Genomic DNA, 19,326 nt, shown 5'->3' on the forward strand with positions numbered 1-19,326 from the left:
CTGGTTGGAAATCTTTCTTGTTCTTTGGCAGGAAGATATAATACAGACTGATGCAGAGACCGGTCCAAACCTCAAGTAGTGTATAATGTGGAAACACTACATCAGACTCCAGATGGCACAGTATATCATGGACATGGCACGGTTCTTCATGTAGGTGGCACAGTATATCATGGACATGGCACGGTTCTTCATGTAGGTGGCACAGTATATCATGGACATGGCACGGTACTTCATGTAGGCGGCACGGTATATCATGTACATGGCATGGTACTTCATGTAGGCGGCATAGTATATCATGTACATGGCATGGTACTTCATGTAGGTGGCACAGTATATCATGGACATGGCACGGTACTTCATGTAGGCGGCACGGTATATCATGTACATGGCATGGTACTTCATGTAGGCGGCATAGTATATCATGTACATGGCATGGTACTTCATGTAGGTGGCACAGTATATCATGGACATGGCACGGTACTTCATGTAGGCGGCACAGTATATCATGTACATGGCACGGTACTTCATGTAGGCGGCGCGGTATATCATGTACATGGCACGGTACTTCATGTAGGCGGCACAGTATATCATGTACATGGCACGGTACTTCATGTAGGCGGCATAGTATATCATGTACATGGCACGGTACTTCATGTAGGCGGCACGGAATATCATGTACATGGCACGGTACTTCATGTAGGCGGCACAGTATATCATGTACATGGCACGGTTCTTCATGTAGGCGGCACAGTATATCATGTACATGGCACGGTTCTTCATGTAGGCGGCACAGTATATCATGTACATGGCACAGTACTTCATGTAGGCGGCACGGTATATCATGGACATGGCACGGTTCTTCATGTAGGTGGCACAGTATATCATGTACATGGCACAGTACTTCATGTAGGCAGCATAGTATCTCATGTACATGGCACGGTACTTCATGTAGGCGGCACGGAATATCATGTACATGGCACGGTACTTCCTGTAGGCGGCACAGTATATCATGGACATGGCACGGTACTTCATGTAGGCGGCATAGTATATCATGTACATGGCACGGTTCTTCATGTAGGCGGCACAGTATATCATGTACATGGCACGGTACTTCATGTAGGCGGCACGGTATGTCATGGACATGGCACGGTACTTCATGTAGGTGGCACAGTATATCATGTACATGGCACGGTACTTCATGTAGGCGGCATAGTATATCATATACAGGGCACGGTACTTCATGAACGTGGCATGATTCTTCATACAGGTGGCATGGTATATCATGTTCATGACACGGTACTTAATGTAGGCGGCATAGTATATCATATACATAGCACAGTTATTCATGTAGGCGGCACAGTATATCATGTACATGGTACGGTACTTCATGTAGGTGGCACAGTATATCATGGACATGGCACAGTTCTTCATGTAGGTGGCACAGTATATCATGTACATGGCACGGTTCTTCATGTAGGCGGCATAGTATCTCATGTACATGGCACGGTACTTCATGTAGGCGGCATAGTATATCATGTACATGGCACAGTTCTTCATGTAGGTGGCACAGTATATCATGTACATGGCACGGTACTTCATGTAGGCGGCATAGTATATCATGGACATGGCACGGTACTTCATGTAGGTGGCACAGTATATCATGTACATGGCACAGTTCTTCATGTAGGTGGCACAGTATATCATGTACATGGCACAGTTCTTCATGTAGGTGGCACAGTATATCATGTACATGGCACAGTTCTTCATGTAGGTGGCACAGTATATCATGGACATGGCACAGTTCTTCATGTAGGCGGCACAGTATATCATGTACATGGCACAGTTCTTCATGTAGGTGGCACAGTATATCATGGACATGGCACAGTTCTTCATGTAGGTGGCACAGTATATCATGTACATGGCACAGTTCTTCATGTAGGCGGCACAGTATATCATGTACATGGCACAGTTCTTCATGTAGGTGGCACAGTATATCATGGACATGGCACAGTTCTTCATGTAGGTGGCACAGTATATCATGGACATGGCACGGTTCTTCAGGAAGGTAGCACAGGCTGAATCGCGGCGTGCGGGTCTGCGTATGCGCGATGTGCTGAGGCGCACTAGCTTGCGGGCACTAGGACCTGGGCGCCCGTGACGGCAACGGTGCTCGCGCATGTGCACTCGCGATCGCGGACGTGCGCCTGGCACCAATAGGAGTGCAGGGCACCCTATTTGAACAGGCTCTGACTGTGCTCAGTTGCCGTATGGTCTTTCCTGTATCCTGTGAGATTGATTTGCTGCTGACCCTGCCTGACCCTGATTTGTTGATTTCTCCTGCTCTGATCCCTGGCTTGCCCGACCATTCTACTGCCTGCTCCTGCGCCTTTGATCTCCTGTTGCCGAACCTGGACCGTGACCCGTTTATTCTTCTGCCTGCCGTTGTACTGACCTGTCCCGCTGTTACCGACCTGGCCTGTCTGACTTCGCTTACTCTGCCTCCTCACATCAGACTCTCACCTGCTGCGTACCACTGACAGGTGCCTCTACCACGGCTGGCTGCACCCAGGGGTCGCAACCTGGTCTCGGCTTGCTCCAAGTCCATCCCCACCATCAGGGGCCCTGGTGAACAAGCAGGTCGGGACTTAGATTCCGCACCCTGGGGAATTCTGGTCTGTGGAGCGCTAGAGGCTACCGCCGGTCGGTCCTTAACAGTGGCGTGGCTTATTGTAGATATGGAACATTCTCCTGCACAGGATACAGTATATTGTATTGCTAACATAGCACGCTATATCATGTGGATTCTATAGGATGCAGTTTGGTTGACAAAGTGTACTAAGTGAATGGCACAGCATAACATAATCTGTTTTTTTTTATCCCTTTTTATATATTGAAAACATTTTAGCCTCCTGTATACTGTACACATGGACTATGTAATATTAATATTATAAATGTTTACCAACTGAGCCATAGGGATAGTAATGGGCATTGGCACAGATCCTTCACAGACCTGGAATGCTTTACAGCCACACTGCTTAACCCGGACAGATAAACTCAGAGAGAGGAACTCTAATCCTGGGAGATCCAGAGACCGACATGAAGACAGGAATCCCTGGGGGACTAAAAGAGAGACTTGGTCATCCAACAGAGTTCCAGACTGTGCTGGAGAATAAAGAAAACAATCTAAAAATGTGGAGGAATGCAACACTAATGTAGGAGGACCACAGACAACAGCAAAGAGAGGAACCAAAACCCAGTGAGCAAAGAAATGTCACCGGCACACCAAGGATTCCACAAATGGGTCTAAAGCTTCATTAAGTGGTCACATGGTGCATGCGAAGTAAAGCTTCAGCACCTTGCAGACCCAGGAAGCAACATTATTCTAGAAGTTCCCCAGCTAATGACAGAGAGAGGAGCCATAACCCAGGGAGCAACACTAACCTAGAAGGTCCCCAGCTAATGACAGAGAGAGGAGCCATAGTCCAGGGAGCAACACTAATGTACAAGGTCCCCAGCTAATGACAGAGAGAGGAACCATAACCCAGGGAGCAACACTAATCTAGAAGGTCCCCAGCTAATGACAGAGAGAGGAGACATAACCCAAGGAGCAACACTAACCTAGAAGTTCCCCCAGATAATGACAGAGAGAGGAACCATAGACCAGGGAGCAACACTAATCTAGAAGGTCCCCAGCTAATGACAGAGAGAGGAGACATAACCCAAGGAGCAACACTAACCTAGAAGTTCCCCCAGATAATGACAGAGAGAGGAACCATAGACCAGGGAGCAACACTAATCTAGAAGGTCCCCAGCTAATGACAGAGAGAGGAACCATAGTCCAGAGAGCAACACCAATCTACAAGGTCCCCAGCTAATGACAGAGAGAGGAGTCATAACCCAGGGAGCAACACTAATCTAGAAGGTCCCCAGCTAATGACAGAGAGAGGAACCATAGTCCAGGGAGCAACACCAATCTACAAGGTCCCCAGCTAATGACAGAGAGAGGAGCCATAACCCAGGGAGCAACACTAATCTAGAAGGTCCCCAGCTAATGACAGAGAGAGGAGCCATAACCCAAGGAGCAACACTAACCTAGAAGTTCCCCAGATAATGACAGAGAGAGGAACCATAGTCCAGGGAGCAACACTAATCTACAAGGTCCCCAGCTAATGACAGAGAGAGGAACCATAGACCAGGGAGCAACACTAATCTACAAGGTCCCCAGCTAATGACAGACAGAGGAACCATAACACAGGGAACAAAACTAATCTAGAAGGTCCCCAGCTAATGGCAGAGAGAGGAATCATAGCCCAGGGAGCAACACTAATCTAGGAGGACCACAGACAGAGACAGAGGAACCATAACCCAAGGAACAAAACTAATCTAGGAGGACCCCAGATAATGGCAGAGAGAGGAACCACAATCCAGGTAACAACTAATCTAAGAGGACCCCAGATAATGGCAGAGAGAGCAACCACAATCCTTGGAATTAAACTAATCTAGGAGGACCCCAGATAATGGCAGAGAGAGGAACCATAGCCCAAGGAACAAAACTAATCTAGGAGGACCACAGAAAATGGCATAAAGAGGAAACATGATCCAGGGAATGAAACTAATCTAGGAGGTCCCAATATAATGGCAGAGACAGAAACCATAGCCCAGGGAATGAAACTAATCTAGGAGGACCCCAGATAATGGCAGAGAGAGGAACCATGATCCAGGGAATGAAACTAATCTAGGAGGACCCCAGATAATGGCAGAGAGAGGAACCACAATCCAGGGAGAAAAACTAATCTAGGAGGACCCCAGATAATGGCAGAGAGAGGCACCATGATCCATGAAATGAAACTAATCTAGGCGGACCCCAGATAATGGCAAAGATAGGAACCATAGCCCAGGAAGCAACACTAATAAGCTCGAAAGAGCAGGGCCCTCGAACCCCTTGTGTATTGTATTGCTCCTGTCTTGTCTCATGTTCTGTCCCTCTTGCTATTGTACAGCGCTGAGCAAACCCTTTGGCGCTATATACTGTATAATAATAATAAAATAATACGAGGACCCCAGATAATGGCAGAGAGTGGAACCACAATCCAGGGAATTAAACTAATCTAGGAGGACCCCAGATGATGGCAGAGAGAGGAACCATAGCCTAAGGAACAAAACTAATCTAGGAGGACCTCAGATAATGGCATAGAGAGGAAACATGATCCAGGGAACAAAACTAATCTAGGAGGACCCCAGATAATGGCAGAGAGAGGAACCACAATCCAGGGAATTAAACTAATCTAGGCAGACCGCAGATAACAGCAGAGAGAGGAACCATAGCCCAGGGAACAAAACTAATCTAGGAGGACCCCTGATAAAGACAAAGAGAGGTTCCGTAACCCAGGGAGCAATACTAATCTAGGAGGACCCCAGATAAAGTCAGAGGAACTATAACTGAGGGAATGAAACTAATCTAGAAGGACCCCAGATAATGGCAGAGAGAGGAACCATAACCCATGGAACAAAACTAATATAGGAGGACTCCAGATAAAAGACAAGGAGAGGAGCCATAACCCAGGGAGCAACATTAATTTAGGAGGACCCCAGATAAAGACAGAGAGAGGAGCCATAACCCAGGGAGCGAAGAAATGTCATCAGCACACCGAGGATGGGTCCAAAACTTTATTAAGTGGTCACATGATACATATAAAAGCAACAGTTCAGACCCACACAGGGTCCCTTTATCAGGCTAGTGAACCGGGGAGCAACACTAATCTAGAAGGATCCCACATAATGACATAGAGAGGAACCATAACCCAGGAAGCAACACTAAACTAGGAGGATCCAAGATAATGTTAGAGAGAGAAGACATAGTTCAGGGAGAGTTAAAATGCACACCAAGCATCCCACAAATGGGTCCAAAGCTTTATTAAGTGGTCACATGGTGCACACAAAAGCAATGTTTCAGAGCCATGCAGGGCCCCTTCCTCAGGAAAGTGACCCAGGGAGCAACACTACTCTAGGGGGAACCCAGATAATGACAGAGAGAAGAACCAGAACCCAGGAAGCAAAACTAATCTAGGAGGACCCCTGATAAAGACAAAGAGAGGTGCCGTAACCCAGGGAGCAATACTAATCTAGGGGGAACCCAGATAATGACAGAGAGAAGAACCATAACCCAGGGAGCAACACTAAACTTGAAGGATCTCAGATATTATTATTACACAGGATTTATATGGCGCCAACAGTTTGCACAGCGCTTTACAATATAAGGGAGACAGTACAATTACAATACATTTCAATACAGAAGGAATAGGAGGGCCCGGCTCGTGGAGCTTACAATCTAAAGGAAGGGGGAGATGATAGAAAAGGTGATAGCTGCGGGGGATGATCTGGTGGAGGTGATTCAAGTACAGTTCTTAGGTGGAGGTGGGGTAGGCTTTCCTGAACAAGTGAGTTTTCAAAGATCGCCTAAAGGCAGACAGGGTGGGGGCTGACTGAACATGCTGTGGTAGGGAGTTCCAGAGGATGGTAGAGGCTCTGGAGAAGTCCTGGAGGCGAGCGTGGGAGGAGGTGATGAGGGAGATAGAGAGGAGGATATCATGGGAGGAGCGGAGTGGGCGATTTGGGCGGTATCTGTCGATGAGTATTTTGTAGTATTTTGAATTTTATATGCTGGGTTATTGGAAGCCAGTGGAGGGATTGGCTGAGAGGGGTGGAGTACACTGAATGGGGGCCAGTGGAGGGATTTGCAGAGAGGGGTGGAGTACACTGAATGGGGGCCAGTGGAGGGATTGGCAGAGAGGGGCGGCAGTCGCTGATTGGTTGGTAAGGTGTATGAGTGTAGCAGCAGCATTCATAATAGACTGAAGGGGGCGTGGCCTGTGTAACGGTAGACCAGTGAGGAGGGAGCTGCAGTAATCGAGGCGGGATATATCCAAGGTGTGGATAAGTTGTTTTGTGGTGTCATTGGTCAAGAAGGGGCGGATTTTGGAAATGTTCCGGAGGTTGAGGCGGAAGGATTTAGCCAGTGAGTGGATGTGGGGCCCAAAGGAGAGGTCAGAGTCTAGGATTACGCCTAGCACCCTGGCATGAGGGGAAGGACCAGTGGTTGTGCTGTTGATCTTAATGGTAAAGTCATGAGTGGGGGATCGGGGGGAGGTAATATTACAGCTCAGTTTTTGAAAGATTGCGTTTAAGGTAGTGATGTGACATCCACACTAATATGTTGCTCAGTAGATTTGTGATATGTGAGGAGATTGAGGGGGTGAGCTGGGGAGTGGTGAGATAGATCTGGGTGTCATCAGCATAGAGGTGGTATTGGAAGCCATAGGAGGTTATCAGTTGGCCCATGGAGGAGGTATAGAGAGAGAAAAGGAGGGGACCAAGAACAGAACCTTTGGGTACCCCTCAGAAAGAGGAAGCGGAGTGGAGGAGGAGGAGTTGTATGTGACACTGAAAGTGCGCTGAGAAAGGTAAGAGGAGAACCAGGAGAGAGCAGAGTCACGGAGGCCAATGGAGTGGAGTTTACTGAGGAGGAGCGGGTGGTCGACTGTGTCAAAGGCAGCGGAAAGGTCCAGGAGTATGAGTATGGAGTAATGGCCGTTGGTTTTAGCAGTTAGTAGGTCGTTAGTGAGTTTTAGTAGGGCAGTTTCTGTGGAATGTTGTGACTGTCCGGGGATCAAGAAGGTTGTTGTCGGTGAGGTAGCAATATTGACACAGAGGGAGCAATCCTAATCCTGGAGAGATCTAGAGATTGCTACAGAAAGCAAAGTACTAATCCAGAGGGGCTCCGGAGAGGGCCACACAGAAAGTGTTATTCAGAGAGTAATTGTAACCCAGCATAGTCTTACAGAGTGACACAGTGAGAATCCTGAACCTGAACCTGAGAGAAGCATTGCTAGAGCAATTCTAAGAAATAGAACGCCAGAAGGTGAAACAAAGAGAGGATCCTTAAAGTGGAAGTAAACCCTCTTTTGTATCTTTTACCTGTAGGAAAAATGAATATCTCCTAAACGTGCACCGTTTAGGGGATATCCGCTCTTTTTTACAACCAGCGCATGTGCTTTGAAGGTATGGCATACTCCTGCCATTCCCTCAGAGCACTGTGCTGGGTCCTGAGACTCCCATGCGCATGTGTGGGAGTGACATCATCGTGGCTCGGCCATTCAGATGGCCAGAGCTCATGAACCTAGAAGGAAGACCAGGTGAAGATAGAAGCCTCTACAATGGTGGCAGCGCGCCACAGGAAGGCTTCATTTTAAGGTAAGTCCTTTATAATTTACTATGCGATACATACTAGCACATTATGACATTACCTTGCAGGGGATTTTTTTTTAATTAATTCTACGGTTTACTACCACTTTAATACAGGGACCTCCATGTGGTGAAATAGAGAAAGGATCCTAAACCTTCGCAGCTCCAGAGGGTCATTCAGAGAACCCTAGAAGCTCCAGAGGGTGATATGGAGAAAGCAGACTTAATCCTGGGAGCTCCAGAGGGTGATATGGAGAGAGCATCCTTAATCCTGGAAGGTCCAGAGGGTGGTATGGAGAGAGCATCCTTAATCCTGGGAGCTCCAGAGGGTGATATGGAGAGAGCATCCTTAATCCCGGAAGGTCCAGAGGGTGATATGGAGAGAGCATCCTTAATCCTGGAAGGTCCAGAGGGTGGTATGGAGAGAGCATCCTTAATCCCGGGAGGTCCAGAGGGTGATATGGAGAGAGCATCCTTAATCCTGGGAGCTCCAGAGGGTGATATGGAGAGAGCATCCTTAATCCTGGGAGCTCCAGAGGGTGGTATGGAGAGAGCATCCTTAATCCTGGGAGCTCCAGAGGGTGATATGGAGAGAGCATCCTTAATCCTGGGAGCTCCAGAGCGTGATATAGAGAACAAATCCTTGGAATGGGTCCATCATCTTTGCAAGCTGCTTTATGTGATAATCAGAAATCAAAACGAATTATAAAAAAAATTTGAAAGTAAAAATAAGGGTATGGTATAAACAATAGCATACATTTCTGTGCTCCTTCAGTGAAAATATCAATATTTTGTGTGCCATGTTGTGTTATATTATGACATCTATAAACCCATCAATCCTAAGATTCATTGCTCCACCCTTAATATACAAAACAAGCTTTCTGTGAAATCTTAAAACTGTACTCAATATACTTAAAGTCCCAAATTGATAAACAGTCTGAAGATCCTGATTATTCTCTTGATATCAATGATGTGCTCAAATCACCGTGCCGCCCTTCGCCAGTTGTGCTCTCACCCGGATTAATCTGACCTTACTGTAATAGTATGAGAGTGGTAGAAAAAGATGAAACCTGAAGGCAGCTCCAGAGAGTGACAAGGAAAGAGGAACTCTAACACGGAAGTGCAACAATAGGAGAACTCCAAATTCATGCCTTGGGTAATCATTTGCCAAGGGGTACTTGAAAGGAACTGCCATTCCACCAGAGGGGTGCTTAGAAAGCTAAGCAATGTGGTAAAGGGTTTTGTGATCTTCAGATTGTCCAAAGTGATGTACAAATCTGAAACGCATTTTGCCCAATCATAAACAGTGAGGAGATGCTCATTGCCAAGAGATATCCAATGTATGAGTTTAAATGTATTTTCTGTTTACTCTTTACAGATTGAATGTGTATCTGAATATCATTTGGCACCATGGTGGGAACTTTAAAGTGAGGGTTCTTCAAGCTTTCATTAAATAAGATATCTGCTGTAACCAGAAGACACAAGATAAAGAAAAATAGAACCCTAACCTGTGGCCCTTATTCAGCAACTAGTGAGATAAGTGTTAATCTAGAAAAATCGTTTGAATTCTGTCAGCCTAGCACTAAGAAATGTGAGCTGACACTTTGATCAAGTCATTGGTATTACAGATGGTGATCTCCAGCCAATCAACTACTGTGTTGGTCATTCTAGTCTGTTCCCTTGACTCTATGATCCTCATACCCCATCTGATCACCTGACGTGTGAGCTATTCAGTGTGGGCTATGGCCCCTGGCTGATCACCTGACAGTGTGGACTGTGGCCCCTGGCTGATCACCTGACAGTGTGGACTGTGGCCCCTGGCTGATCAATTGACAGTGTGGCTGTGGCCCCTGGATGATCCCTTGAGAAGGCTGTGGCTGATCCACCTGCTGTGAAGGGAAGATGATTGTACTGTGAGATTAACTGGAAGCGAAACCAACCTTATCTATCTTTTGTATACTACAAACCCCCCCCCCATGTAATGAAAATAAAGAGGAAGACATGCTTGAAGTCAAGCCTGGGTGACAAGTATGGCTTCCTCCATAGATACGGTTGGGGGGGGGGAACATTTCCACACTGGAGCAAGATTTGTGCTATTCACAGGATCAGCAAATAAAATACAGGGGGCAAAAAAAACAAAAAACAAATGCAGCCATCACATCTAATACAGAAAAGCTGGAATATATTAATTTTTATTTTTTTGGATTCACTTGAACCCATACACACTTTTACTAAGGATCGGCAATATTCTTGTGCAATAACTTTCAGCTGATTGATGTCAGTTGCTGAGAGTGGCTTTGTTTAGTCCATGTGTGTGTGTGAGCTGGAAATGGGACCAATGCATTGAAGGGGCAGAATTTTCATAAACCCCTTCATTACAGACCCCCACTGGGAACCCTCCATTCTTTCTGTTGCTCTGCACCAGGGCTAAAGGAACCTTGTACTATGTAAATGGCAGGAAAGATGGATTCCGAGGCTGGAGCCTAAACCTGGAGGATTTCTCTTCTGCAGGAGCTCAGGACCTGCCGACACCATCCTGTGTGTCCTGAGAGCCATTGCCTGGACAGCCCCGTACTATGGAAGACTTCACTTCCAACCAAACCCAAAACTGATTTTTTCCAAAGAGTTCAACCATGCAACGTAATGTAGGATCCAGGAGGAACGTGGGAACATTGCTTCTGTGCCCAAGCAACTTAACTAGAGAAGATTAGAGTCTTGGTATGTCTCAGGCTGCTGATAGTAGAATACACTGAAAGGATAGAAACAAGGGAGAGGCAAAGAATCATTCACAGAAAACCAGAAAAACAGCTACTTACCTATGCCTGCATTGTCAGAGGCTCTGGATGGACAGTTGGATAAATGGCTCTATATTTAGGATGAATCCGATCTATATACCAGAGGCTCTGGATGGACAGTTGGATAAATGGCTCTATATTTAGGATGAATCCGATCTATATACCAGAGGCTCTGGGTGTACAGTTGGATAAATGGCTCTATATTTAGGATGAATCCGATCTATATACCAGAGGCTCTGGGTGTACAGTTGGATAAATGGCTCTATATATAGGATGTATCCGGTCTATATACCAGAGGCTCTGGATGGACAGTTGGATAAATGGCTCTATATTTAGGATGTATACGGTCTATAAACCAGAGGCTCTGGATGGACAGTTGGATAAATGGCTCTATATTTAGGATGTATCTGGTCTATATACCAGAGGCTCTGGGTCTACAGTTGGATAAATGGCTCTATATTTAGGATGAATCCGATCTATATACCAGAGGCTCTGGGTGTACAGTTGGATAAATGGCTCTATATTTAGGATGTATCCGGTCTATAAACCAGAGAATCCAGGTGTACAGTTGGATAAATGGCTCTATATTTAGGACGTATCCGGTCTATAAACCAGAGAATCCGGGTGTACAGTTGGATAAATGGCTCTATATTTAGGAGGTATCTGGTCTATAAACAAGAGGCGCTGGATGGACAGTTGGATAAATGGCTCTATATTTAGGATGTATCTGGTCTATATACCAGAGGCTCTGGATGGACAGTTGGATAAATGGCTCTATATTTAGGATGTATCTGGTCTCTAAACCAGAGAATCCAGGTGTACAGTTGGATAAATGGCTCTATATTTAGGACGTATCCGGTCTATAAACCAGAGAATCCGGGTGTACAGTTGGATAAATGGCTCTATATTTAGGATGTATCTGGTCTATAAACAAGAGGCGCTGGATGGACAGTTGGATAAATGGCTCTATATTTAGGATGTACCCGGTCTATAAACAAGAGGCTCTGGGTGTACAGTTGGATAAATGGCCCTATATATAGGATGGATCTGGTCTATAAACCAGAGGCTCTGGGTGTACAGTTGGATAAAAGGCTCTATATATAGGATGTATCCGGTCTATAAACCAGAGACTCTGGGTGTACAGTTGGATAAATGGTTCTATATTTAGGATGTATCCGGTCTATAAACCAGAGGCTCTGGGTCTACGACTGGATAAATGGCTCTATATTTAGGATGTATCCGGTCTATAAACCAGAGGCTCTGGATGGACAGTTGGGTAAATGGCTCTATATTTAGGATGTATCCGGTCTATAAACCAGAGGCTCTGGGTCTACGACTGGATAAATGGCTCTATATTTAGGATGTATCCGATCTATATACCAGAGGCTATGGTTGTACAGTTGGATAAATGACATTATATTATGGAGCAGCATGTGGGCCAACCACTTCTCTACAATGTAAAACCCACCTAATCCTGATTTGATGTTTAATGGACACGATGACTTGATTTTTGTTGCAGTTATAAAGATAATGTCTTACCTGTAGACAGGGGAGCTGGAACAACATTGGAGAGATCAGGAAAGGTTTAGAAAGATTACCTGATTCTGAGCACATTGTCCAAGAGGAAATGAAGGTTTTCTTAGTTTGTCCTGGTAACACAAATTCTGAAATTTCTACAAAATCCATTGTAAAGAACATTTATGAAAAGAATGTTGCATTGTCATTTTAACATTCCAAGTTCCACAAGCATTCCTAAAACTTTTGTATAAAGAGCAGGCAGTAAAATCATGATAGAAAATTTATTTCATGCACGATCGTTTTTGCATAACATTGCACATGCATCTTTGCGTCAGGCATATGAAATTGCATACAATGCGGTTCTTTGTTCTCATTTGACAGAAATGTTTCCTGATTTTATGCATCAATCAAGTCCCGGCATTAAATTCACACATTTTGTTGTTTTGATATCCATATAGATTATTTAATAAGAACAATCTTTTGAGGGATATTCATGTTGAGCTATACACTGATAAGTACAATAGAACCTCAGATGGACAGTCAGTAGAAGCCAGGTGTTGTCAAGTCAGATGCTGATTCCTTGTTCACGAGCATGCCAATGGAAACAGCAAGCTAAGGGTCCTTGTCTTGTGATTCATGATGTACAATATGTAGACCTGGTCAATGTGACCAGTGCCAGTTGGAGTGCAAGCTTTAGTCCATGTACAAAAAAGCAATCCAGAGCAATTCATTTTACAGTTTAAAATGTTAACATTTTGCTACATAATGTATGTAAAAGTAAAGAGCTTTAAAAGAAAATAGATGTATTTTTTGATTTCTCATGAGAATTTTGCAATTCTATTTTTCTTAATTTAGCTTTTTTTTACATCATGCAATTCATGCTAAATAAATGAGAGATTCCTCTACAGTTTTACATTTTAGCCGTAGAAAAAGCCTGCATCAATCTCAGTTAACATCACCCGACACCTCGAGGAAGAGTCCTTTAATAACCTGCTTGGCGGAGTTACGTTTGTCCTTATGCGAGGTTGGGTCCGGGTGAATGTAACGTCTCCAGCACATCCTCTCAGGGCACCATGGCTGCCTCTGTTTGCATATTTAGCAATGACAAGATGCTCTTTGCAAAAACATGCCTGTAAAGAATACAATCAATACTTAACACTCTTCCAGCTTGGTGTGAATTGATAAAGAGAGAAGAAATAAAGGAGAGCCACATGCAGAGGCAGCCATATCTTCTCCAATGGAGCCAAGTTAATATTTCCATGCAGTCAGCAGAACCTGATTGCACCTTAATATTGCTTTCTACTTTACCAGGTGCTCATGCATCAATTCATCCTACTGTGCTTGGGCAGACTCTCGCAGGGTTCCTATGGCTCAAAGAATATCCTGAGAAATAATGCTTCTTCAATTGTCTCCAATATGTCAGCAGCCAGTCAAATCCAATGTTAGCCAATAGAAATGCATCATACTAGCAAGACACTATTGCGTTAGGTGCATTGTGCATTGACCCTTTTTCCTATATACTGAGATCATGCAGCATATGGCCCACCAGGAAAATGTAATGCCCGCATCTGGTCATTTTTCACTATTCCATACTTGGTAAGCGGTTAGCAGTAGCACCATGCTGGAAAGATGCTACTGTAACGTACTGGAGCATATGAGCTTAAGAATGATTAAAAAGCTTTTTTTAGACCATTCTCTGATACTGATCCATGCTACAAATGGATGGGATAGAGAAGAGAAAGAAGGCGAGGTGCAGGATGCAGACACCGGAGGACGCTCTAATACATTCCCAGTTACTTTAGCTATGGCATTTTTGGAACCTTCATTGGGAAGATGGAATGCAAAGTACAGCAGTGGATCAAAAAGTTGAATGGACTAAGAATGAAGTCAACAGTGTAGCCATTTCAGCGGAATTCCCATGCAGTGTTACATGCTGAGAGTCGTATCACTTGGCAACAATATCCAGCGGAGCCAAACTATGGAGAGATTACAAGATGAAAATCACAGAGGATATTTATTATAGCACACAGTACAGATTTGCTGCTGTTCCTCATTATGGACACTGAGAATCCCAGCAAGGAAATCAACACTTCATAATAAACCTGCTTGACTCTTCCTTCATTTCCACTGCACTATCTCCCTCAACATGTCTGGAACATTCAACATTTGCTTTTTCTCTTGAGTATTCCAATTTTGCATGACACCACCAGATATTCTATGCAAGCAATACTGTGACATTGCATGGGCAACTGTTGAAAGGCAGCTGCGATCTAAGGCTCCACATGCAGCGGGCCACCTGCCTGAGGTCCTCCTGTTGCCATAGTGATACCACCCACTTACTTGCACCTACAGCATGCAGTTTGTTTCTTGCTTACACATGCAGAGGGCACAAATTGGCAGACAATGGAATCAGATTATGACAACAATAACAATGTTCTTAACAGACATCTAATGGGTTAACAAGTGCTGACATAAACATTGTCCCAAAAAGACTGGGAATGCTTACGCTGGTAATAAAATGTGAATCGTAGTATGTGTGGTTTGTCCATATGCCTCGCCTATGTCCTGGTGGAATTCAGTAAAAAATGTATGTGTGTGTATATGTGGATTTTTCCCCTTCATCTGCCAATTACATGATTATGAATGCCTGCTCTTCACATGTAGACAGTATGAGGGGAGCAGGCTGCCCCTCCATGGATAGCAGGGTAACAGTCTAATTCCATGGCAGACATTGCAGCTCATCTACTGGGGAATGCAGCATTGCCTGGTCTAGTGGAAGACATCATGTGTGAATGTAGTGTTCCTTTTGTTCTCATGGACACAGTACTGTTGGAATTGGCCTTTAATCTTTGTCTACCTACCCTTTCTTACTCCTCCATCAGGCGGACTCGGATATTCCTCGGGTGAAAGGAGAAAGTAGGGTCCGCCTTTCTCCCGAGTGCTAGACTGGGTGAAGGACAGACCCTCATCGGGCGTTATAGTCTGGTCTATGTGGGGGCAGTCTTCGTTTGCCAATGCAGCCTTGGCCACCTCTCCATTCAGTTTGGAATCTTCAAACATATAATAAGAATTCCATTGGAAAGACTGTTCATTACAGTACAGAAATTAGGATCTGGCACTAACTCAGTCACACTCCATGCAGACCATGGACCACTTTCTGCTGACCAGACTGACCATGTGTTATGGAGGTATAATGAGTTATAAAAGTTTACTCTGCCAATATCTTATCACATTATCATTTTTCATTTGACTTTCACATTAAAGTCAATTTTTTTTTCTTCATCACAAAGCTGCATTTTGCCTGTGTCTGAAATGTCAGAATATAGCAGCAGGAAGTGTGACACGGTCTGCGACCAAGACATCCACACTCAGACATATCTACAGCTAATATTAAAGGAAAGCTGGATTTACTGTGCAAAACGTGATGAACATGGCAAGTGTGCTCTGACTAGCTGTGTGTATGTAGTTACATTGTTGATCAGTTCAAAAAATAAAAATAAAAAATATATTTGAATAAAAAACCTCCATATACACAATCCTATATCCACAGCTGATCCAGAGGAACACAACCCACACTTTTCCCCATGAACCATGGTCCAATTTGCTTCAGCAGGTGAAAAAATCTTTCTTAATCCACCAGGAGGCAATTCCCTAGATCAATAATTGGATAATCCCTTGATCAATAATTAGATATTGCCTTGATCAATAATTGGATATTCCCTGGATAAATAATGAGATGTTCCCTGGATCACCTCCTCTTGGAGCTATTACTCATAAAAGTATCCAGTTATATTTTGTATGTTTAGGAATACATCCAGATCTTTCAATCTATTGATCTGGCCAGAACTAGTTCTTCAGAGAGTCTATTCCACATTTTCACAGCTTTTCCTGTGAAGAAGCCTTTTCATGTCTGAAGATTAAATCTCTTTTCCTCCAGACGTAAAGAGTGTCCCCTTGTCTTCTGTAATGACCTGAAAGTCAATAATTCTATACCACCTTCACTATATGGACTACTTTTACATGGAAATCATATCCCCCCTTTCAGTTCCTCTAATCTTTCCTCATAGCTGAGCTTCTCCATGCCTCCTATCAGTTTGGTTGCCCTGCTCTGCACTTTCTCCAGTTCCCTGATATCCTTTTTGTGAATTAGTGCCCAAACCTGAACTCCATATTTCAGATGAGGTCTTACTAATGATTTGTACCGAGGGAAATGATATCTATCTCTGAAGTCTGCACCTCTTTTATACAAGAATTATTGCTAGCTACAAGATGTTGCTCGCTTTAGAAACTGCAGCTTGGCATTGCATGCTATCATGTCTATTAGTCTGTGATCTACCAGAACATCCATGTCCTTCCCTACTATTGACTTCCCCAGTTGTTCTGCTAAAAAGTATGATGCATGTATGTTTTTCGTCCAAGTGCAAAACTTTACATTTATCAACATTTGCCACATAGTTGCCTAATTAAACAGTGCATTGAGGTCGGTTTGTAAGTTGGAGACATCCTGTAAGGACGTTATTCCATGGCACAGCTTGGTGTCATCTGCAAAGACTTAAATGGGATTTATAATCCCAGACCCTATATCATTTATAAATATATTAAACGATAAGGGTCCCAACACTGAACTTTGGGGTACCCCACTAATAACACTGATCCTTAGGGTATAACACTCATAACCTTAGACCATTCAGAGTATAAACATTAACCACTGCTCTCTGAATACTGTTTAGCCAGTAGGTCAGTGATAGGTCAATGATAATAGGTTACCTGAGAAACAAAAAAAAAATATTTTGGATCTATTGGATTTTGGTATGAAATATAATTACTTTTAGCATGGTGTTAAATATCTTTTTATTGAAAACTGGGGTGGTCATGGGTGCCAAATGTGTCCCCAGGGTGGCCAATCAATTTATGCCCCAATATATTTGGCAGGCCAAGACCTGAGGTTTTATTATGGAATAGGTATATTAAGGATGCCCTTCCACTTTGGAAGTGATGATAACAAATGGTCCTATGAAGTGAGCTCCATGAAAGTTAATTTTCTAGATCTTACTATATTATAAAAACAAGGCCATTTATTTACAAAAACATACTATGAAAAAACTGATAGGAATGGATACATACCAATAGAAGGCTGCTATCACCCCCTGGCTACAGGCAATACCTAAAGGGAAGTTTCTTCACCTTAGGTGACATTTTTTAGAAATTGAAGATTTTGCCTCACAAGCAGATGTATTTTAGCAGAGATTTTCGGCCAAGGGGTATGACGCGCACACTTTAGGTGGGAGAAAGCAATCTATTTCTTACCTGGATTGAGAAAGTATATTAAAACCCCAACAAAGGACACAAGGCCAAAATAGGTTTGCATTGTTACTTATTACAACATTTTCTAGTTAACATCCTGTGGTTAATAAACTACTTAAAAAGCGTTGGAATATTCTGAAAAGTGACAAGGTTTTTGATCTGATGTTGCTGGAGGACTCCACCACCATTTTTAGGTTAGCTCAAAGCTTAAGGAACAAACTATCCCCAAATATAACTAAACAACCTTAATGAATTTCATTTTGGGGGGGCTTGAAAGGGTTATTTCCCTGTTGGAGATGTCTAGTATGTAAATGTGAGGTCATAATATAGTAAGCGCTAGAGTGTTCACTTCAGAAACAACTAAAAAGGTATATAGAATTAAAGAGTTCATTACTTGTTTCACGTAGTTCATGTAGTTTACCTGCTGCAGTGTCCATGTGGCCTACAATACAAAGGCCTTGCAAGTGTGGATTGGTAAATATAAAGCCAATATACAGAAGGGCTTTTGGGATCATAGCCTTACCAGATAGACATTATGCCTCCCACCATGCAAAGGTGCGATATAAGCCTGAAACTGATAGGTATAGATAGGTTGAAGCCTCATGGGGGTGGTAGTAACAGTAAGAGGGAGATTTTTGAGATGAAATCTTATTGCCCTTTTAGGTTGAATGTTGAATGGGGCCTGAACTGATTTGTAAATAACAGTTAAAAGCTTTTATGTAATGCTTTTATTTTATTTTAATTTTACTAGTGTGTTTTTATGCTCATTTTTGGTCTGGATATTGCCACACTGTGAAGTTTCCTTCTCATGCTGGCATATTTTTTCTTCTTACGATAGACTTAATGGTAATTTGCCTGCAATTTTTAATTTTGGCCATTAGATGGTAATAACATTGGAATCCTTTAGGCAGGGAGTAGTGTTAGCATTTACTGATAAATCTACTTTATTTACTATTAAATTTAAATGTTATATTATTCTGTCCTTAAGGTGATATTTATTGGTGAGCTGCATCTCTCTTTTATTGTTGTTTTTATTTTTTAGTAAGGCATAAGAAGGGAGTACTCTCTCCATAGGCCTTTCGGTGTAGCCTCTTTATTGCACTTGTGACGAAACGCATTGGATGGAGCCTAGTGCTGATGTCATAAAGCCATCTCAACTGTGCAGAAGAAACAAATCTACAAGCTTGTGTCTAATTGTATTGTTTGTGTGTACCTCTTGTTTGTACAATAAATGATGTTACTTTAAATACTGCACTGTGCAATCCATGTGTTTTCCCCCTCCATGGGGACTACAATGCGGCAGAAGAGTCCCTGTAGCAATCCTCAGTATCACTGACACATCTTAAAGCACTAGAGCTCTCACTGTCCGGGGTTCTCACCATTTAGTAAGCAGTTAATGAGTGCTTTTCTGCTGGCGGAACACTGAAGTGGCCACATAGAGGAACACGTGGAGCACTTTGATGGCCAC

The 19,326-nt window shown here is 43.6% G+C and overlaps 1 protein-coding gene across 4 annotated transcripts in view; it reads right to left on the reverse strand.

Annotated features, from left to right (window-relative positions):
- Positions 1–13,515: 13,515 nt before the first annotated feature.
- The window catches only part of LOC149430695 (voltage-gated potassium channel KCNC1), a 200,185-nt gene continuing 194,374 nt past the window's right edge, over positions 13,516–19,326 (reverse strand). Inside the window, exons 3-4 of one of the 4 annotated variants that reach the window (XM_089666087.1) lie at positions 15,416–15,604; positions 13,516–13,684 (exon numbers count right to left, since the gene is read on the reverse strand). In XM_089666087.1, the coding sequence (XP_089522213.1) occupies positions 13,650–13,684; positions 15,416–15,604 (224 nt within the window). In that variant the 3' untranslated portion in view covers positions 13,516–13,649. Of the gene's footprint in view, positions 14,531–15,415; positions 15,605–19,326 lie in introns of all 4 variants that reach the window. The other 3 variants (XM_089666086.1, XM_089666089.1, XM_089666088.1) reach the window with 3 other exon arrangements.

The sequence above is a fragment of the Staurois parvus genome, unplaced genomic scaffold (assembly GCF_062004578.1).
Source record: "Staurois parvus isolate SC_StPar_1 unplaced genomic scaffold, SC_StPar_1.0 ptg002521l, whole genome shotgun sequence".
Lineage (NCBI taxonomy): Eukaryota > Metazoa > Chordata > Amphibia > Anura > Ranidae > Staurois > Staurois parvus.